Below are 18779 nucleotides of genomic sequence, written 5' to 3'. Positions count from 1 at the left end.
TGCTGATATTGTGCCTTTTTACTACTATTTCTGCACCTTTCATTTTCATTTTTACACTTAGGTCAACTGTTGTTTTTAAGCTTGCTTCAAAAATACTCTCACTGGCAGCACTGGCAGTACTGGCAGTACTGGCATCAGTGGTACCAGTAGTAGCTGTAATACTATGATTTATTTCAGGGGCTCTGTCATTTGCAAATATTTCCCCTATATGTTTACAGGAAATAAGTGAAACATTTTGACTACTACCTCATAGTGACCATGTAATATTTCTCAAGTGAGAGTAAATTATTTATCATTATTTTATTTTTGAAAATCCTATTTTTTGCTCAATATTTGTGAAGGTGCAACTGTTTGCACAATTTATATATTAAGTTGAATTTGTATAATTTATGTTTGAATTTACTTTAATTTCTCATGTTCTTGATGTGTTTCTTCATGTGCTTGCTTGCATTTTTTTTCCGTGTGTTATGCCTTTGTAACGTGTATGTATGAACAGCAGATTAATGCACCATTTTGATCTTCACTTTCAATGTAATAAAATCAATAATATACATAAATATGCTCAATTTATATTTTAGCCTTTGGCAAATGCATTTCAATGCTCCACCCAAGTGAATTTATTATACAGTGTGCATACATTTACTCTCTTTTTCCTTTATTTTTCACTTTTTTTCTCTCTTCATGATCACACATTATAAATCTGACACTCAGTAACTGATACTCCGCAGAGCCGTGCAGCTGAGTTTCAAAGTGAGCCTTTGATTCTGCCATCATGATATTGATATTTCTCTGATTCTGAAAAGATCCACGCCGCCACTGCGCGCTCATCTGTTGTGTGCTGCATTCCATTTTAATGACGCTCTGTTTCTCCCCCCCTCTGTCTCGCCTTGCAGACGGACGCCGCGCTGATGTACGATGCCGTGCACGTGGTGGCCGTGGCTGTGCAGCAGTCTCAGCAGATCACTGTCAGCTCATTACAGTGCAACCGACACAAGCCCTGGCGCTTCGGGAACCGCTTCATGGCCCTCATCAAAGAGGTAGATGCTGCTCTACCTGCTCCCCATTCTGTCTTCCTCCTCAACATACAAGGCACCTCCACACACAGAACACATACTCTCAGGAAAGCCGACACACACGGAATGCAAATCAGGCAGAGGCAGTCAAGAAAGGGAATATGAATAAATAGAAATTATTTATCCTTGTATTTATTTATATGGAAATATTTTATTCAGCGGGTGTACATATGTACTCCCTGGAGAAGGGCAGCCATCTTGAGCCCACTCTCTGAATTTCAGCTCTAATCACTGATGCAGAAACAACAACACATTATCTACATTTTTGGTAATTGCTCCACAGTTTGTTGCATTTGTGAAGCTGGGACAGTTAATCCAGAGCTCTCTGTGTGTGGAAAGGCCGGGTATTAGACAGCCTATATTTAGGGCTCTCTAATTCTCCATCCCCCGTTAGTTTGCAGAGATCATGAGAAGGCTACAAATAATTAGGGTTTGTGTGCAAACAGGACCACATACATGTGGGTATATTTATATCAAGATCACAGTTTTCCATCAAATCACATTTTTTTTCCACCAGACCTATCTCTCAACCTGCTGCTTTTGGGCTGATTTTGTCCTTGACTTCAAGATTTGAAGCCACACAGGGAATGCCAGTATGTAGAAGATATTTTAGCTCCTTTCTAAATGGTTAGTTGAGAACTTTAAGACAAAATCAGATCATTTAGTCGAATTTGATTTATTTAAGATCATTCTTAAAACCGGCAAAAATAATCTTGAGGCCTTGGTCTTTCACTGGTTACTAGCAATTTATTAGTCCATTCGCCACAATCAAATGGCATTGAACATTTGTGCAAACCATGGATGTTATTACATTTGTAGGTTGTCAAAGCCAAAGCACGAGGTTTTAATAACCCTAACCAAGTTATGTTTATTTTTTACATTGTCTAAACTTAACCCTTTAAACCACAGTGTTGATAAGACATAAGATTGAAAACTGAAACACACATTTTCTACAGATTTGCTACGCATTTATTATATGAAACATACAAATGTAAAATACCTGAAAGGAATGTGTAATGCCAACATTTATTCTGGTGATTGAGCTGAATGGAGAGTACCAAGCATGGAAGTATACGTGTAAAAAACAAACAACAAAAAATACAGTAAGACAGGGTGCAACACCAAAAGAAGAGAGAAAAATGAATGAAATAGAATGACATCTGTCAAGATTATAATGAAAATTGATATGCATATTGATGGTCCACAGAGGATGGTTCTTGACTGTTATAGGCCAAAAACAATCCAAATGTTCACAAGAAAAAACAAAAACATAATAGTCACATTGTTCTGAATATTTGCATCAATCATGCCTCTCAGATTCTGATTTTGTCGACCCCATGTCTTTTTTATTAATGCCACTTTTTCTACCTCACGATCCTTCCTAACTCCCTCCGGTGCTCAGCTTTCACAGTAGTAATGCTGCATTCATGTGATGTCTGAAGGTCATAGTTTCCGAGTTGGGAAGTTGTTCTTCGACTTTGTTGTGTGCATGTGCTTTGAGGTCATAAAGTGGGAACAACATGGAAGAAGATGGGCTGTATTTCAGTCAGTGGTTTGGTCCTGTTTTTTTTTTTTTTTTCCAGAACTGCTTAATGGACTCTTCATCTACTAATACTAAGGAATGCAAGGTGTATAATAAGGGACAGTTAAACATTTAGATGATTTTTGAAATTACCTCATCAATGCTGTTACGTTATTGTGAGCTAGCTAAGTAAACGTTGTTACCAATGTTAGTTTACTCACCTGGCATGCTTTACCGTTAAATGTTTGCTTGCCTGCTTCAGCTAATAGATGCATATATTAAAATGGGCAACTACTGAAAGTAAATTATAGCTACTAGGAACAAAATAACAAAATATATCTATTTTTTACCATCAATTTTGGACAGTGTTTCCATGTTTTTTACCATTTCTGCTGCCCTGAAATGTCACACAAATGTCTCAACTAGACAACTTAGGTATAATCGAAATTTCCTAATTTTACACTCGTAATTACGACTTTGATGTGCTCTACGATATTTCCAAGGAGCAAGGGAAGGCAGCATATTTCTCCATACCAGAGTACACTTGAGTCATCACCTACATGACAGTATAATTAAACATTACAGTGTAGAAACAAGCACCGACTTGCAAGAATCCCAAGCCTTTACGATGGAGTGGAGTGGATATACCTTCTAGTTTATATGTTGGAGACAATATCAGCAACGTCCCTTTCACTTGCCCTCCTATTTTACCTCCCATGGCTGTGCGGTTCAGAGTCTGAAATTAGTGGCTGCTGCAAGCATATTCAGATTTCAAAGAAGACTGAGGATTACCTTCACGAATCTACTCCCTAACCGCCACTCCCCTAAAAGGGATACTTTGCTGATTTTCAACCAGCTTAGTATGAATACAATGTGTGTAATATGTGTAGACAACCTAAGGTGAACTTCAGCCCATCTAACCAGTGCCTGAATATCCCTTCTTCTCATTGGTGGAGTTTAGCTGGCTCTTTGGGCTGTTGCGTGAACTACAGGCTGTATTTTTCATTTTTGTTTCGCCTGCCAACCTGCCATCAACCCTGCTACTTCCAGTATAAAAGACACACCTGCCACTCTATTTGTCTCTTGCACTTGGACAGAAATCCGATCAAACAATAAAACTAGGCAGCGCATATCAAATATTAATCAAGATCCTGTTACTGCACTGCTCATTTCTCACCTACATTTTTTTCAGAGACTAATTTTAATGCTTCATTCCACATAATAGTGAGTTTGTAAACAGGAAGTGGGCGTCATAATGCTTCCTGCACAGTGAAAATGGAGGTTGGAAAAACGGGGATTAAATGCTAAAAGTAAGCAGCGCTGATCAAATATAAAACAAGATTATTTTACTACATTTCATATTTCTAATCTCAAATGTTTTTGTAATCATATTTCAGCTCACTGTTTAACTGTAACATGACATCTGGCAACTTGCCATTGAGTCCAGCCATAGTGTCAAACGGACTAGGTCGCATTATGTCACCCATCAGTGGGAGTCCAATACATTGTGGTTGTTTTAGATTTTCAACCTTTTGAGCAAAAGCCAACACCACAGTCCTTCAGTCTCTGTTTTCTCTGGTCATGTGGCACCAAATGTCAAAAGTATTTCCATCTTTCTACTGCAGGGACAACCTAGTTTTATGTGAGGACTCTTTTTTTTTCAGTGAAATACTTCTTTAAACAGCATTTTACTCTCATGTTTTGGTACATCTGGTTTTTACACATGATGTGAAGTGTTCCTGAGTAAATACAAACTTGAGATCACCTTTTCTAGTGGACTCAGGCACAGACTGATGTACTGTTATAGGGCACAGCTTTCACACCATTCAAACAAACTGGACTTTGTGGTCAAGTATTCTTGGAACCAGGCCCGAGTCCCTAAAGCAAAAGCCTCCTTAAATACAGAATATTCTTTTTTTTACTGGGGTCACTTTAAAACACCTTTGTGGACTTCTTGACCCCAGTTTCAGAACTCCTTTTGCCGGCTGAAGTGCAGTCCTTTGTATTAGCTCTCACCCTCAGTACCTCTTGTTTCCAGCCTTTAGCTTGACCAAAACCTCCCTGAAAGCCTCCCAGTTTCCAGCAGTTGAACCACAGGGTCACTGAGCTGGTGTGTGCTCAAGAATTGGTGCTTTGCTGTTTGGAACAGAAAACAAAAAGTCCGCATAGAGAACTGAACTGTAACTTGTTCAAAATAAGTCAGGCCCTCTAAAGTTGAGGTCATTCTGTGCCTGTGATAAAATACTATTCTTCACTTGATGTTCAAGCTTTTTAACTGGTTCTGTCCAAAGGTAGCTTTTGTGTTGTGTTTCCTTTCGAGTTGCAAATGATCTTTTTCTGTATACAGGGAGGGAAAAAAAAGTTTTCTGTAGAGAAAAATATTTTAGTAATTCTGGGTACACGACACAAAGAAACTCAGCCATTCATTAAATAAAAGCTGTCAAAGGTTTTGTAAATCTAAAATAAACCCTGAAAACTGGGCACACAAGCAACCAGTCCTGATGCAGTTACTCATGTTTTCTTTAGCCACTCTGTGTCAGATGCCACAAAGACAAGTCATTTCATTATAATATTCATCATCAAGTCAAGTCTGAGGCAATTAATAAATCTGCAGACAAATACAGGCAGACTGACCATTCTTTTTAAGGCTAATAACACTTCTATTTTTCTTCATGTGTCATTTTAAAACTGATGATATTAAACTAATTTTAGTCATATCTATTTGATTAAAAACAAGACCAAAAGCCCAAAGAACCATTAACAACCCCCAGAGGCACTGGTATCTTAAAAAAGGATAATAAAAACAGACTGATGATATACTTAAAGTCTTGTTGTTGGGTTATAAATGTTTCTTTGTTTTTATTCTCTAGAGAGAGGTGTTAAAGGAAATGGGCTTTGTGGTAATTTAAATCACAAAGGTTCAACCTCTGAGCAGTATTAATATGCTGATATCTGTCATGGCAGTCTGGTTAGACTTTATTTGCCTCTTTTGTTCCAGTGAAAAATGTAGCTTGATTATGGTGCCACACAGATCAGGTGATGAAAATCATCAGGAATATCCCTTTAAAGAGAATGAAAGTGCAAAATAAATGTCATGCAAATTGGTCCAGTATTTGTTGAGAAGATACTATCTAAATGTCATTTATAAATCAGGATTTCAAGGGCTCACCAAAAATCCATCTGATTCATCTGCCGAGGATAATCAACATCCAGCAAATTCTGTGGAGTCTGGTGTTTTGTTCCTTAACTGTTTGAAACCTGAGCAAATTGGCTGAATTTCAAGAAAAGAAAGCAATGAGCAATAAACGAAGAAATGAGCCAAGAAATAGCAAGAAATTACCACAAGACAATTACCTGGAAATGAGTCAAAAAAGAAAGAAAAGAAAGGAAAGAAAAACAAGGAAATGACCTGGAGCAAGTGCTTTAACATTTCCATAGCTTTTTTTAAAAAAAATAATGTTCTAAATCTATTAATTTCTTGCAATTTTGTGGAACATTTCATGTCAAGTTTGCTCATTGCCTTTTTTCCAGTGTTTTTGAATAATTTGTACAAAGTTACATTTTGTCCTGGTATGGCAGTTGAGGCTGGATTACCAACCAGGCAAAGCGGGCACGGCCCTGGTAACTCAGACCTCTGAGAGTCCTAAAAGCTCCAGGCTTGGTTTCTGCAAATTGATTTGAGTTATGTTTTAGAGGATGCACCACCAGACCCCGATATAAACTGGCATTACAGGGGCCTTAAGGTGGGTTTTTCCTCGTTATCTGACTTTGTGGCCCTTCAGGATCGTGTTTAAAGGCTTCAATAATTAATGTTTGGCCCTACATACTGAGGAAAATCTGGTGCTAGATCGATTCACATCGACTGAAAGGGGAAACTCAGATGAAGAAGAAAAACAATCAGGCCACAATGTCAGTTCTTATTGAAAAGGCTGATTTATTTTAGCACTTGCTATTGGTTATAGCAGAAAAAAATATATATATAATTCAAAGTGCACAAAAAGAATGCAGACAGCTTATGTGGGAACAATGCATAAGAAATACACGTAACAAGGCCATATGGAATGTCTTTGTTCCAAGTAAAAAACACATGAGGGTTAGGTATCATGTGATACCAGATATTCTATATCTGGCTTTCATTCTTTAGCTTCAGATAAGAACATCTTTCCGTGAATTTATCATAAGAATACAAAAACATGAAATAGATTATCTGATGTCACTATACTAAATCAGCCTAGCATCAATGAAGTGAACAGTGACAAAGAGTGGGATGAGCTCGTGATCAATAGGAGACTATTAAAGGGCAGACCATTCATTTTACTGTATCCATTCCTTTGAATTGATGCATGTTAAGAACCTTTTTTCCTTTTAAGTTTTGAGTTTCAGTGACATCCATTGCAGTAAGCTACATGCATGAAATGCCATGAGCAATAAAATACAACACATCTTCTTCGTAGCGTTCATGTTGCATCAACATTACAAGCCTAAAGCTCAAGTATACATGGATGTTGAAAGAACTGTCTGAGGAGAATATGAATGCATCATTGGTCTTGGCCGATGGCTGAACTACCTTATGACATTATAATGATTCATGGGCGCCAAAACGTCAACATGTTGACCTGGTACATACCAGACACTAAAAAGGGTCATCAAATAAGATTTGTTTGTTCATTTTTGCCTCAGAGCCCAGACCAGATCATAGAATGTTCCAAATGGATAGGGTTCATCCTTAGTAGAGCACACGTGTGCTGAGAAGGTCCCGTCGAAATCCGCTCAAAGAGTTTTAAAATTTCTTTTTAGTGTGCAAATTGAAATCTTGATATCCATGGCATGATGCTTGGGCACCAAAATCTGCAGAAATTCTCCTCTGGGGACCATGAATACCCATTCAAGATAACAAGGCAAAATGGCCAAGAGATGTGATATCTTGGACAGACAAACCATACAACTTCAATTAAAGCCAGGACTATCATTTGTTTGATTGTATTTCATTTGTTATTTACGACATCTATTGCACGTCTGTCCGTCCTGGAAGAGGGATCGCTCATCATCCTCGACCGCTCTTCCTGAGGTTCCTTTTTTTTCCCCCTGTTACATGGGCTATTGTTTCGGGAGTTTTTCCTTGGGTGATGTGAGGGTCTAAGGGCAGAGGGATGTCGTACACTGTAAAGCCCTCTGAGGCAAACCATGTTTTGTGATAATGGGCTCTATAAATAAAATTGAGTTGACTTGGCTTATTTGCTTTATCCAATGAACTCAGCAGTTTTATATTTGGGACAGGCTCTTTATTCCTTTCACACAAAACTTGTACAATTATTATTTAACCTTTTGAGACCTGGACACAGTGGCTTTATTTTGCTCAAAAATATGGGAAGAAAAAATCCACAGAATAACAAGTAAGTAAAACAAACAAACAAACACAGAGCATGAAATGACCTGAAAAAAAGTGCTTCAAAATTATAATACTTGTGTAAAATAATATTAAATATATAATTATAATCATTATAAATACAGTTCAGTGGACATTTTTCTCTAGGTTTAAAAAAAGTATTCTAGATCTTTTAATGTCTTTTTTGAATCTTGTTTACTATGCTGATAATACCGTCTTCTTTTGTGTTCATGGCTCCAGTAAATTAACTGAGTGATTAAATTGTAGAGAATATTACCATGCTAATGATGTGTGTAGTATGTCCATATCAACAAAACTTTAAATATATATATACATATTGTATGATCTAAGCATCAAACTAAGTTTTTTTTTTTTTTTTTTTTTCCAGTATCCAACAACCTGGTTTTATACATCCAAATAACTTCTATTAAAAATAAACTGCATGGCAACTAGACTGAGTCTCTAATGTAGACAGGCCTTAATTTGTCAAACTGTGTCAGTAAAAGGGACTGGGCCTTGAATTGGCATATAGGCTTTCATTTGAAGTTTTATAGTTCTAATTGTTTGTGAAGGGAAAAAACAAATCAGCGCACTGCTAGCTTATCTAGACAGTCGAAAGATAAACCTTCATGCTCACTTGCATGCCTTGGTCTCAGTATCTCATAATAATCCCCATTTGAGTAATTTGTATCTATTACCAGCCCTGGTATCAATGGAGAGGTATTCAGACACTGAGTCAAAGCAGTATGACAAATGCTTTCTAGCACAGTTGACTGTACTGAATGAGTAACTTCCAGATCTGTGACTCCCACTCATCTAACTAAAGATAGGCCCTGGAGTCCCTGGCTTCCAGTTGGAGCAGCACTGTGATGATTTGCTGTACCTGAGAATAAAAGCCTTTCGTGCTCTGAACCACTTTCATGCCACATTGTATCCTATCACGCCCCTAAATATCTGTAAAGATTGGGTAATTGCCTTCCCACTGTTACAAATGCAGCCTCAGAGTCTGTGTGGGGACCTTGATGCCAGGGAAGACCGTACAAACAGAAACAGTGTGAGACAGAGGAAGAAATAGAAATAGTGTCACTCTTTGACTGCTTTGCCTCAAACACCGACATCAAAATCCTATTTGAAAGTGGAGATGGAGGCTCGGTGCTGATGGATGAATGATATTCTCTGTGTCTCTCGGCTTCCCTCTCTGTAGGCTCACTGGGATGGTCTGACCGGGAGAATCACTTTCAACCGGACCAATGGCTTGAGGACAGACTTTGACCTCGATGTCATTAGTCTGAAGGAGGAGGGGCTTGAAAAGGTAGTGTGTCTTTAATGTGTGTGTTTGTGCACTTGTGTGCCCTGATATAACTATATGATGATGAGAAAAAAACACAACTAAACAACCTGTGATTTACGGAAGATCAACACACACACACACACACACACACACACACAATTAATCTGCCATGATACCCCATTAACATGTACAGTGTGTGCAAATGCACAGCTAAATGCGGTATCGTCTGCAAATGTATGTGATGTCCATTCATTGAGGGCTTTCAGGTTACTCTCAGGCAGCCATATTAGAGATCTACAAGTTATGGATAGTGAATTATTTATTTTATTTAACATTTATTTAATCAGGTTTGTCCCAATGAGATTCATAAACCGTTTTTTCAAGGGAGACCTGGCCAAGACGGTTAGTAGTGGAAACACAAAGTTGCAGACAGAGAAACAAAGGGAGACAAAATACAATTTGCAAACACTTTAACTTGCATTACAACAATATCTATAAGTCAAAAGAGAACTTTCTGGGAATCAGTTGTATAACCACGCAGGCTCAAAACATTGACATCCTATAGACTCTGCTTCTAAGGTTTCATTTTAGATTTAAAAACAATTAACAACCCCAGCTGACTTGACTTTCAAGTCACTCTGCAAAAAGATTTCAGGCTGAGGGTGCAGAAAATCCCCTTTCCCACCTTCTGTCTGAGTGTCTGAGTGTTTGACAGAGAGCATAACAAGGTCCTGAGAACGCAATGAATACTGTCAGTACTTTTCTGCATGTACAAAAACATGTAGGTAGTGTGGGAGAGTACCAAGAATTGCCTTATATACAAAGGTGTACCAATGTTTAATGAATGGCATACAGCATAGCAAATCCAAGCTTACCTCACATATCCAAACAGACTGAATTTTCATTTCTTTAAGTTGATTAGAAGTTGAAGATTAGACATCTCACAGTGGGCGTAATTACTTTTCACATATCAAAATAAGTTATATTCTATGTGAATTGTTTGGGGCATGTTAACACATTTCATATGACTTTATCTGGTGTCCATGCAGGCAGTTAAGGTGGAATCTCTAATCAGAATGATTTCTATTGGATTGAAGAAATATTGCCTGTGTAACCACAGCTAATGATTGACTTTTTCTACTATCAGAATTATCCGAAAGATGCTTTAACAACTTAAAAATAAGTAGTTTGAAATGGCTGCTAGCTGGAATCTTATACTTGTGACATCAGGGGGCCGTATTCATAAAAATTCTGAGAATACTGTCACAGAACTCCTTAGCTCCTTCTAGGAAAGAGTCCTAGCTGACTAGAGATTCAGGAAAGTTCTCAGAGCAACTCTAAGCAAGAGAGAGACAGAAATCTTTATCCTAGTGAGGAAGTGTGGTTTGTCTTGTTGCTTTGTATGATGCAGTCTTTTATCAGATGTGATTGGTTGTCACAGACACACCTTTTTGTGAGCCTGCAAGGTGTGGACACCCAGTGAAGTGCATTATAACTTAACCGCGTCACAATATGAATGAAAGCCTGTTTGTTTGATTATTATACAACAGTGACACCCGACCAAGCAATTTGATTAGTCGAGAGGCATTCCATAAGTGCTGATGTAGGAGTAAAACATCACTGGGACTGTTAACTTTTAACTCTGCATGTGTCACTTTGTTAATTAGTCTAAGAGTGAAAGTGGGATATGTTTATATTATGGTGTAAGCACAGGTTCAAACAGCTAGTTGGAGTTCATGTAGCTGTCAGTTGGTCAGGTTGAGGGAGGAGAGAAGAGAGGAGAGAGAGAGGAGTGGTGGGGCGAGCAAGAAAGGATGGTAATTTGAAGTGTGTCTCGAGCTGACTGTACATGCACTGGAGCTACTAAAAGTTATGAGGAAGCCCAGGAGGGGGCAGCTGTGACGGACGGGTTTTGGTAAACCGCCGTTCACTGGGAGTAAACCAGCTGTTACAGATGTTGCAAGGATGTGCAGTGAGACAGGGACACACTCGTCTGACACTGTCCACAGCCTGAGAGACACCGACACTCACTCACACACACACGCCGTCTGATACGGGACTCGAGGTAACAGAGATCACGGCAGTGAGCGGACTCGCACTGCAGCAACGATCAGTCTGATCAAACTAACTCATCTGAATCTCACAGGCTGCCGAAGTGTCTGTTAACAGACTCTGATTTCACTGAAAACACAGAGATAAATGTTCATGAAGACCAAGCTAACACAGATCAGCAAGCATCGTGCAGGAAAATGTTTATGCGTTGCTAGGCAACAGCTGTCACGTCCTGTGGTTGTGGAACTATTTGTGTCAGAAGAGTCAAAAAAATCATTAAATAAACAAACAAATCATAATCTGTTGTCACTTGTTACTATTAACAAAAAAAGACGCGTGTAGAACTGTTGTATAAAAGCAATATCACACTTGAGGTCGTGTGTTGTGCTGTATATTATCACAGCTGTGATTATCTTTGGCACTAGGCCTGCAGCCTCATGTCTACGACCAAATCACAGCTGTAATGATATATGAGCACAACATCACTCCCTCTCGTGTGATATTGCTTAATTGATATTTAGGTGGTTATCTCCTCATTGTGTTGGGTGGGTGATGTGAGCGCATCTCTAATGAGCTCGACCACAAACATTCCTCCTGCACCATCTAATCTGTAGTGTTTCATTTCCTCACTGTCATCCAGAATCTAGAGAATATTCCTCCAACCTCTTTGTCCACTATTTTCTCCTGCATAAGAAACTCCTAAGCCCCTTAAAAGTCCTCCTCCCTACTCTTAACAGCCGCTTACCTTAGGAGCTCTCTTAAGGGCTGAGATGCTTTGTGGATAACTTCTATTTATACTAAGAACTAGTTTTAAACTTTAAGTGGAAATTCTTAAAAAAAAAAACGTTTTAATTCAAAGAATTTTGTTAGAATTTCATTACAAGGACCAACTCTTTGTACTAGGAAGCTTTGTGTCCTGACGCAGGACTTTTAGTAGTCAACATAATGTGGGTGTACAGTGTTTTTGGACTTTTCAAAAGTCCTCTTTAACCAAACAAGGTATTTGGATTAATATTTGTAATAAAATAAATAAATCAATAATAGTGATAAATAAAAATAAAAAAAAAAAGCTCATACATGTGCAGGCTAATAGTCATGTAATAATGTTCATCCACAATATACTGTAAGCAACATTAACCAAATTGTATTTATATATTTGTTTATTTATGTTAATTATATATTTTTTAATCACAAGACCAATGCAAGCCACATAAATCACAGAGACCTGAGCATTCTTCCATTTTTTCTGTGTTTTCTCCCCTTATACCACAGCTCCCCAAACTGAGACCAGAACAGAAATAAATGCATTATTGGATATCACACTAATGGCAACAATCATGACAAATTTGCCAATACTTTACACATGATATATATATATAAATGAATGAATATTTGGATAAAAATGATTTTTAAAAAAAAAAAAAAAAAAAAAGCAAATAAATTGGAAAATAATGAAAAAACAATTTAAGAAAAAGAGGTCTCCAGGTTTTTCAAAAAATGAAGGGAATTTTATTTTGAACCAAAGTATTCTCCATTACTTATTAAAACAGCAACATGGCACACAGTATTTTTTATTGCTCTTGTAAAATGTAGCCTGTTTCATAATGAAAACCCCCTCCCCTGAAAATGATATGAGTCTGTTTTTTTGTACACCACAGTTGCAGAAAAGAAATACACAGGACCTTTGCATGACCCATCCATTTCTTTCTAACACTCAATAATTAGATTCAGCTACCAGATGAAACTGGTTCTCAAAGCTCAATGCTACATTATTACAATAGCATTGTGATCTGATTGTAAGCAAGCATGGTGATGTACCTAAATCTGAAAAAATCTTGTAGTGAGAGCTTCCACGTAAAACAAACAAGCACAAAGTATATGAAGACAGCATGGAGACTGCTTTCCATATTAACTTCTTCAGCAGTCTCGAACCCAAAATTTGGAGCCTGACATTGCTGTTTTCCAGTTAGAGTGGAGCCATCGGAATCTGGAATATTTAAATAGCTCAGTAAACTGTCTCATGAGATCCAATGTGCCTCGCGAGACAAGTCGAAATGCTTCACCTCCTTTTGCTCAATTAACATACTGCCGAGTCAGCTGCAGACACCAACAGTAAAAAAAAAGTTTGTTTATGAAAATGACTCATTCATAGTTTTTGAGCAAACAGCAGCTGCCCCAAATCCCTAAACTAATGTTTTAAAACTTAGCAGAGTTTAGTTGGATTGGAAACCACTGACAGTGTCTCAGAGTTGTGATGAGTGCAGAATATGGGGAAGTTTATAGTGTCACAGTGTACCACATCATGACTAACTTTTTCAGATGTGCCAGATGGCCCCCCAACCATTTTCAAATTCACAATAAAAATAAAGTGATTCACATAAAGAATTGATTTTGTACTTTTAGTATACATAAGGTGCCAGAGTGCTTAAAACAGCATCAACATAGAGCTTGTTGATCAAAAAAAAGTGCCAGTAGGGGATTCCCTGCAGCCCCACAACAGAGGTCCTAGCTAAGCCCCTATCGTCCTAAAATCTTAAAATCTTAGAAATTTCATAAAATCCCAGAAATTCCTAAAATCCTTGAAACATCTTAACATCCCAAACATGCCCTAAAATCCTAGAAATATGTATGGGGCTGCTACAGCTGGCCTCTGGCTTCCTGTCATTTAGGAAAAATGGCCCCCAAGCAAAACATGTTGAGTATCCCTTAACTACTTGAAAGAAAGAGGGGAAATCCACAGTCAAAGCCAACTAATGTGGGAGTTTTTTTGCAATATTTATTTTTTATTTTTCACTTATTTATTTATTTTTCGTGACTTACCATCTCTGTGTTTCCCTTTCCATGTTTTCTTACATGGATAGGGCTATTTTCTGTTTGTTGCTGTATTCCGGTTTGCATCTCAAAAAGTGTTCAGCCTCAATGTGAAAGGAGATTTTTTGTTGTTGTGTTTTTGTGGCTTTTGTATGACGGCTGGAAGGATTTTTTGCAGGCCAGATTTATTCAACACAAATGGCAAGTGACAGCCAACACTACAGACATTATATCCAGTAAGCTTACAAAACACTCAGACTCTGTTTGTTGCCTGCCAGGAATTCAAACTTCTTATTCTCTTATTTTATTTACAACCCTCTCAGATTTGCTCCCATCTCTGTGCATAATAATGGCTGACATAAAAGATGGTTTTGTGGATATTTGGGGATAGAAGAAAGAATGAAAAGAAGAAAGAAGACTGTGACAGTTATGGGGCATTTAGACCTAAAACAGCACAAAAACATCAAGGGGCCTCAGTGTTGACAAAAGGTCGGTTAGACAGATAGACCTATGGGTTAAGGAGCTTATCTAATGCACTGCACAGAGAAGATTCTACAACTCTGGATAGTTGTCTTTTCTTCATTCTGGAGGTCGAACAGGTCGTCAGCTAATCACAGGGTTGCCAGTTTGATCCCCAGTGCCCCCTGTCCACATGTCAAAATGTCCTTCAGCAGCCCAGTCACCAGAAAAAAAGGCGGTGTTGTACATATTGCACACCATAAGTTAGATTCAAATATGTTAAATTTTCATATTGCATATGTTTTATATCAATGCTTCTAAAATGATGTAGTATCTGAGCTGACGTTGTCAGGTGGAAGGGGATGGTGGATGGCACGTTATCCACACCTGCCAAGCTGCAGACAGATTACAAACAATGGAACCATTTGTGATTTAGTGAGTTATTGCTGTATTTCCAGTTGCTTTGTGGGCACGAAACATAGCGTTTTGCCGTTACCTGTTGTTGTTTTTCTAGCAGGGAACACCAGAGGCACCAAAAGCAGTAGTGTTTTTTTAACATGAGGTGGTATTTCAGGCAATTCAAAAATGCCATATTTTGCAAAACTGCTCTTCAATTCGGGTCAATTCAATTTTATTTATAAAGCCCATTATCACAAAACACAGTTTGCCTCAGAGGGCTTTACAGCATATGACATCCCTCTGTCTTTAAACAGAGGGAGGTAAGAAAAACTCTCCAAAAAATCCCTGTAACGGGGGAAAAAAATGGAAGAAACCTCAGAAAGAGCAGCGAAGGAGGGACCCCTCTTCCAGGACAAATAAACATGCAATAGATGTTGTAAATAACAATTAAATTAAAATAATGACAAAAAAGGAAGAGAAAGAGAGAGGGGGAGAGATGCACAGCAGTAATGGTAACAACAGTATGTCACATTACAATAGTGATAGGTGTAAAATTACTAAATGCACTCTATGATAGCATGTGTTGTTATGTGCAGATATTGTGGGTGGTGATAAAAGTCCCATGCATATATTGATAGTGGAGGCATGGCGCATAATAATGGCAGTAGAAGGTCGCATCAAGCACGATCATGGTATCGGTGCAACCAGGACCCAAAAAACACATGTGCAGCTTCAGACAGGATCACAGCAACGGCAAAACCAAGACCACAATTCAAGGTGAGCCAGGGGTACACTATAAGTGCAGCCACAGCACAAGCATGGCCCAAAGTAGGGTCACAGCACCAGTACAGCTATCACCACGATCAGGCGCAGCCAAGATTGCAGCCAAGATCTGGGAAAACTAGGAAACAAGGGAGCACAAATGCTCCGGAGACACAATGGAGTTAGCGCAATGCAATAAACAGACATGAGCATTTGCAGATGGAGGGAGCAAAAGAAGGAAAAAGGAGCTCTTAGAAAGTTCCTCGGCAGATTAAACCTATGTCAGCCTAATTAGGGGCTGGTCCAGGCAATGTGAGCCAGCCCTTGATGTAAGCTTTATCAAAGAGGAAGGTCTTAAGTCTACCCTTAAAAGTGGAAACGGTGTCTGAATTCCTGACCGAAACTGGAAGATGGTTCCATAAAAGAGGAGCGTGATAACTGGAGGCTCTGGCTTCTATCCTACTTTTGAGACTTTGGGATCCACAAGTAACCCTGCAATGGAAACACTTTTGTTTTTTAAAGGTCATGATGCTTTGGCTATATGGAAGTTTTGAATCCCCTTGCCTTTCCATTATCGCTCCATAACACACCTACATGGCCTTGGATCGGAAATAATGACGGCTAGTGTGGTGGCTTCAATAGAAATAAAGCTGCTAATGTTTTGAACATCCATCTGCATGCTTCTTGGAAAGCTATCACCAGAGGAGAAGTTGCCTTAACATTACTCAGTGGAAAAGCAGGACATTTCTCAAAAAAAGGTCACACAAGTTTTGCGTGAATCTGTAATGGAAACCCACCAAATGACTCCATCATGACAGCAATGGGGTGAATCAGTGGGTTACAGTTTAGATGTCACTCTTAACATCCTTTACAGTTTTCTGCTGCAGCTCAGCTTGGAAACTCTACTGACTGTAACTAAAATATTTGCTTGATTTGGCTGACATCCAGACCCTACCTCCACCCTGTGGCATGTCATGGTATATGTGTCAACATGTGTTTGTGAACACATATGAATAGGTGCATTTACAGTTTACCTCTTTTCCCAGGAATTGCACCACCATTGTTCAGCAGCAAATTTAAGATTCATGAGATTATCAGCAGGAATATAACCTGTTCACACCGCCATTACAAAAAATATTCTCCAATGCAACCGCAAGCACTTCACACTTCAGCATCCTCACTGGTGTACGCCTCTCAGCAGCACCTGACCTCTGGTCTGTGTGCGCCTGCACCTCCATGAATAATTTACTCTATTAATAAAAACCCCTTCAGAAGCCCTCCAGCCTCATGAAGCCTGAATTAAAGAGTTGATTTGCAATTACAAAGCCTATCTCTAGCCCTCGTACGGGGCATCAGAGGAGCCCTGAGGAGTGTGTGGCTGGTGTGGGTTGGAGTGTTTGTGGTCCCCATGCTGAGGTTGGCAGGGTTGGATTGGATGCAGCTGAAGGTGCTGACGAGGGGGCTCGGGCATGGAGACTTGAGGGAGAGCTGAGAGGAAAAAAGAAGCCTTGAGGCACGTTCTGATAGCTTCCCCTCCTTCCCCCTTGCCCCCTCCTCCTTTTAGCCTGCCCCAGTGTTGTCCTCCAACTCTGCAAAAGGCCATTGGGCCAATCCAGATCCTAGATCATCTCGAACATTATTCCCCGCGGAAGTCTAGAAGAAAGTCCCCCTGACAGTGTTGAGGGTTCACACAGCTGTCAACTGTGTCCTCAGGGTGCTGCATATTATCCTCTGTATGGATCCAGCATAGAAAAATGAAGTCTGAGCACAGTATATGTATATGCTGTACATGTCTTCCTGTGTTTGGTAGTGTTACCAAAGAAAAAACAAAACGTCTTATGTACAGACAAATATAAACACTACACTACTAAACACAGCCCAGGATCCCTTGCACTTGCATCCCCAATGGGAGATGTAGTGATGGTAATGCAGGAAGTGGTGAGTCATTCATGTGACAAGACAGAAGTTAAGAGTGTAGAACAGAGGCTCTCAAAGGTCCAAATCTGATTTATACTAAAAGCCAAAAGTCGGGAACTATTGGTGATCAGCAGATGACTTTTATTACATTTGCTCATAACTAATAAAAGTATGTTCAAGTTTAAGGCAGTCTGAGAAAAAAATACATACACATACATATATATGGATAGTAAGATTCTCACCACATTGGCAATGTAATTTAGACTGACAGGAGACTTAAATCTGGCATCCTCGTGCCCACAGGACAGAACGTGAATGCCGTTAGTGGTTAACAAACTTGCTGATTTTTGAATGGACGCCTGTAGGCAACAATAAACTCTGACACTTGATGACTTAAATGCCATACCTTCACTAACTGTCAACGATGTCAAATGGGGAAACAATTACGTTTAAGGCTTAATCTCGGGCCAGGATCGTTGTAACGATCTCCAAATAGACTATATTCTACAAAACTAAAAAAATATTGATAGGTGTATATATATATATATATATGTATATATATATATATATATATATATATATATATATATATATATATATATATATATATATATATATATATATATATATATATATATATATATATATATATAATTGTTGCATTCCTAATACAAGGTGTGGGCTTGGTCCGGATTGACTTGCTGTCCAGTCCTGATCCAGACTTTGAGAACATCTGGTGTAGAGGTTTGGATGGTCAATGGTCATAGAGTGCACATGACTTTAATAAAAGAGATCACAGCCTGGTCGCCACAAGAAATTGTTGGCAATGTGTATTTCTGCAAACCACAAATATGTTGCATTTTTTTATTTCAATCAAATCATGTCACCATCAGTAATCTGATGTTGTATATGAGATGACTTTATCATCTGGGGGTGGAGGGCATGGTGGATTAAGGGTCACCTTGGCGAGACACCTGCCAAGCTGCTCTCAGACCAACCATCAAGCAAGATATTGCTGCGTTTACAGCAGCTCTGTAGGCACTAACAGAGTTTTCTTTTGGCAACTCATTGCTATGTTTCCAGTGGGAATAGTGCCACAAAAAGAGT

At 38.8% G+C, this 18779-nt stretch overlaps 1 protein-coding gene across 2 annotated transcripts in view; it reads left to right on the top strand.

The window, feature by feature from the left end:
• Positions 1–18779, top strand: part of grik2 (glutamate receptor, ionotropic, kainate 2) — a 347578-nt gene that overhangs the window by 213572 nt on the left and 115227 nt on the right. For both annotated transcript variants that reach the window (XM_088084955.1, XM_042489444.2), the window contains exons 8-9: positions 894–1037; positions 9186–9293. In XM_088084955.1, coding sequence (XP_087941081.1) covers positions 894–1037; positions 9186–9293 — 252 coding nt within the window. The remainder of the gene's footprint in view (positions 1–893; positions 1038–9185; positions 9294–18779) is intronic.

This window comes from Plectropomus leopardus, chromosome 11, assembly GCF_026936395.1.
Source record: "Plectropomus leopardus strain MGB_pleo_1.0 chromosome 11, ASM2693639v1, whole genome shotgun sequence".
NCBI classification, from domain to species: domain Eukaryota; kingdom Metazoa; phylum Chordata; class Actinopteri; order Perciformes; family Serranidae; genus Plectropomus; species Plectropomus leopardus.
This window is presented reverse-complemented; position numbering and strand designations above follow the sequence as displayed.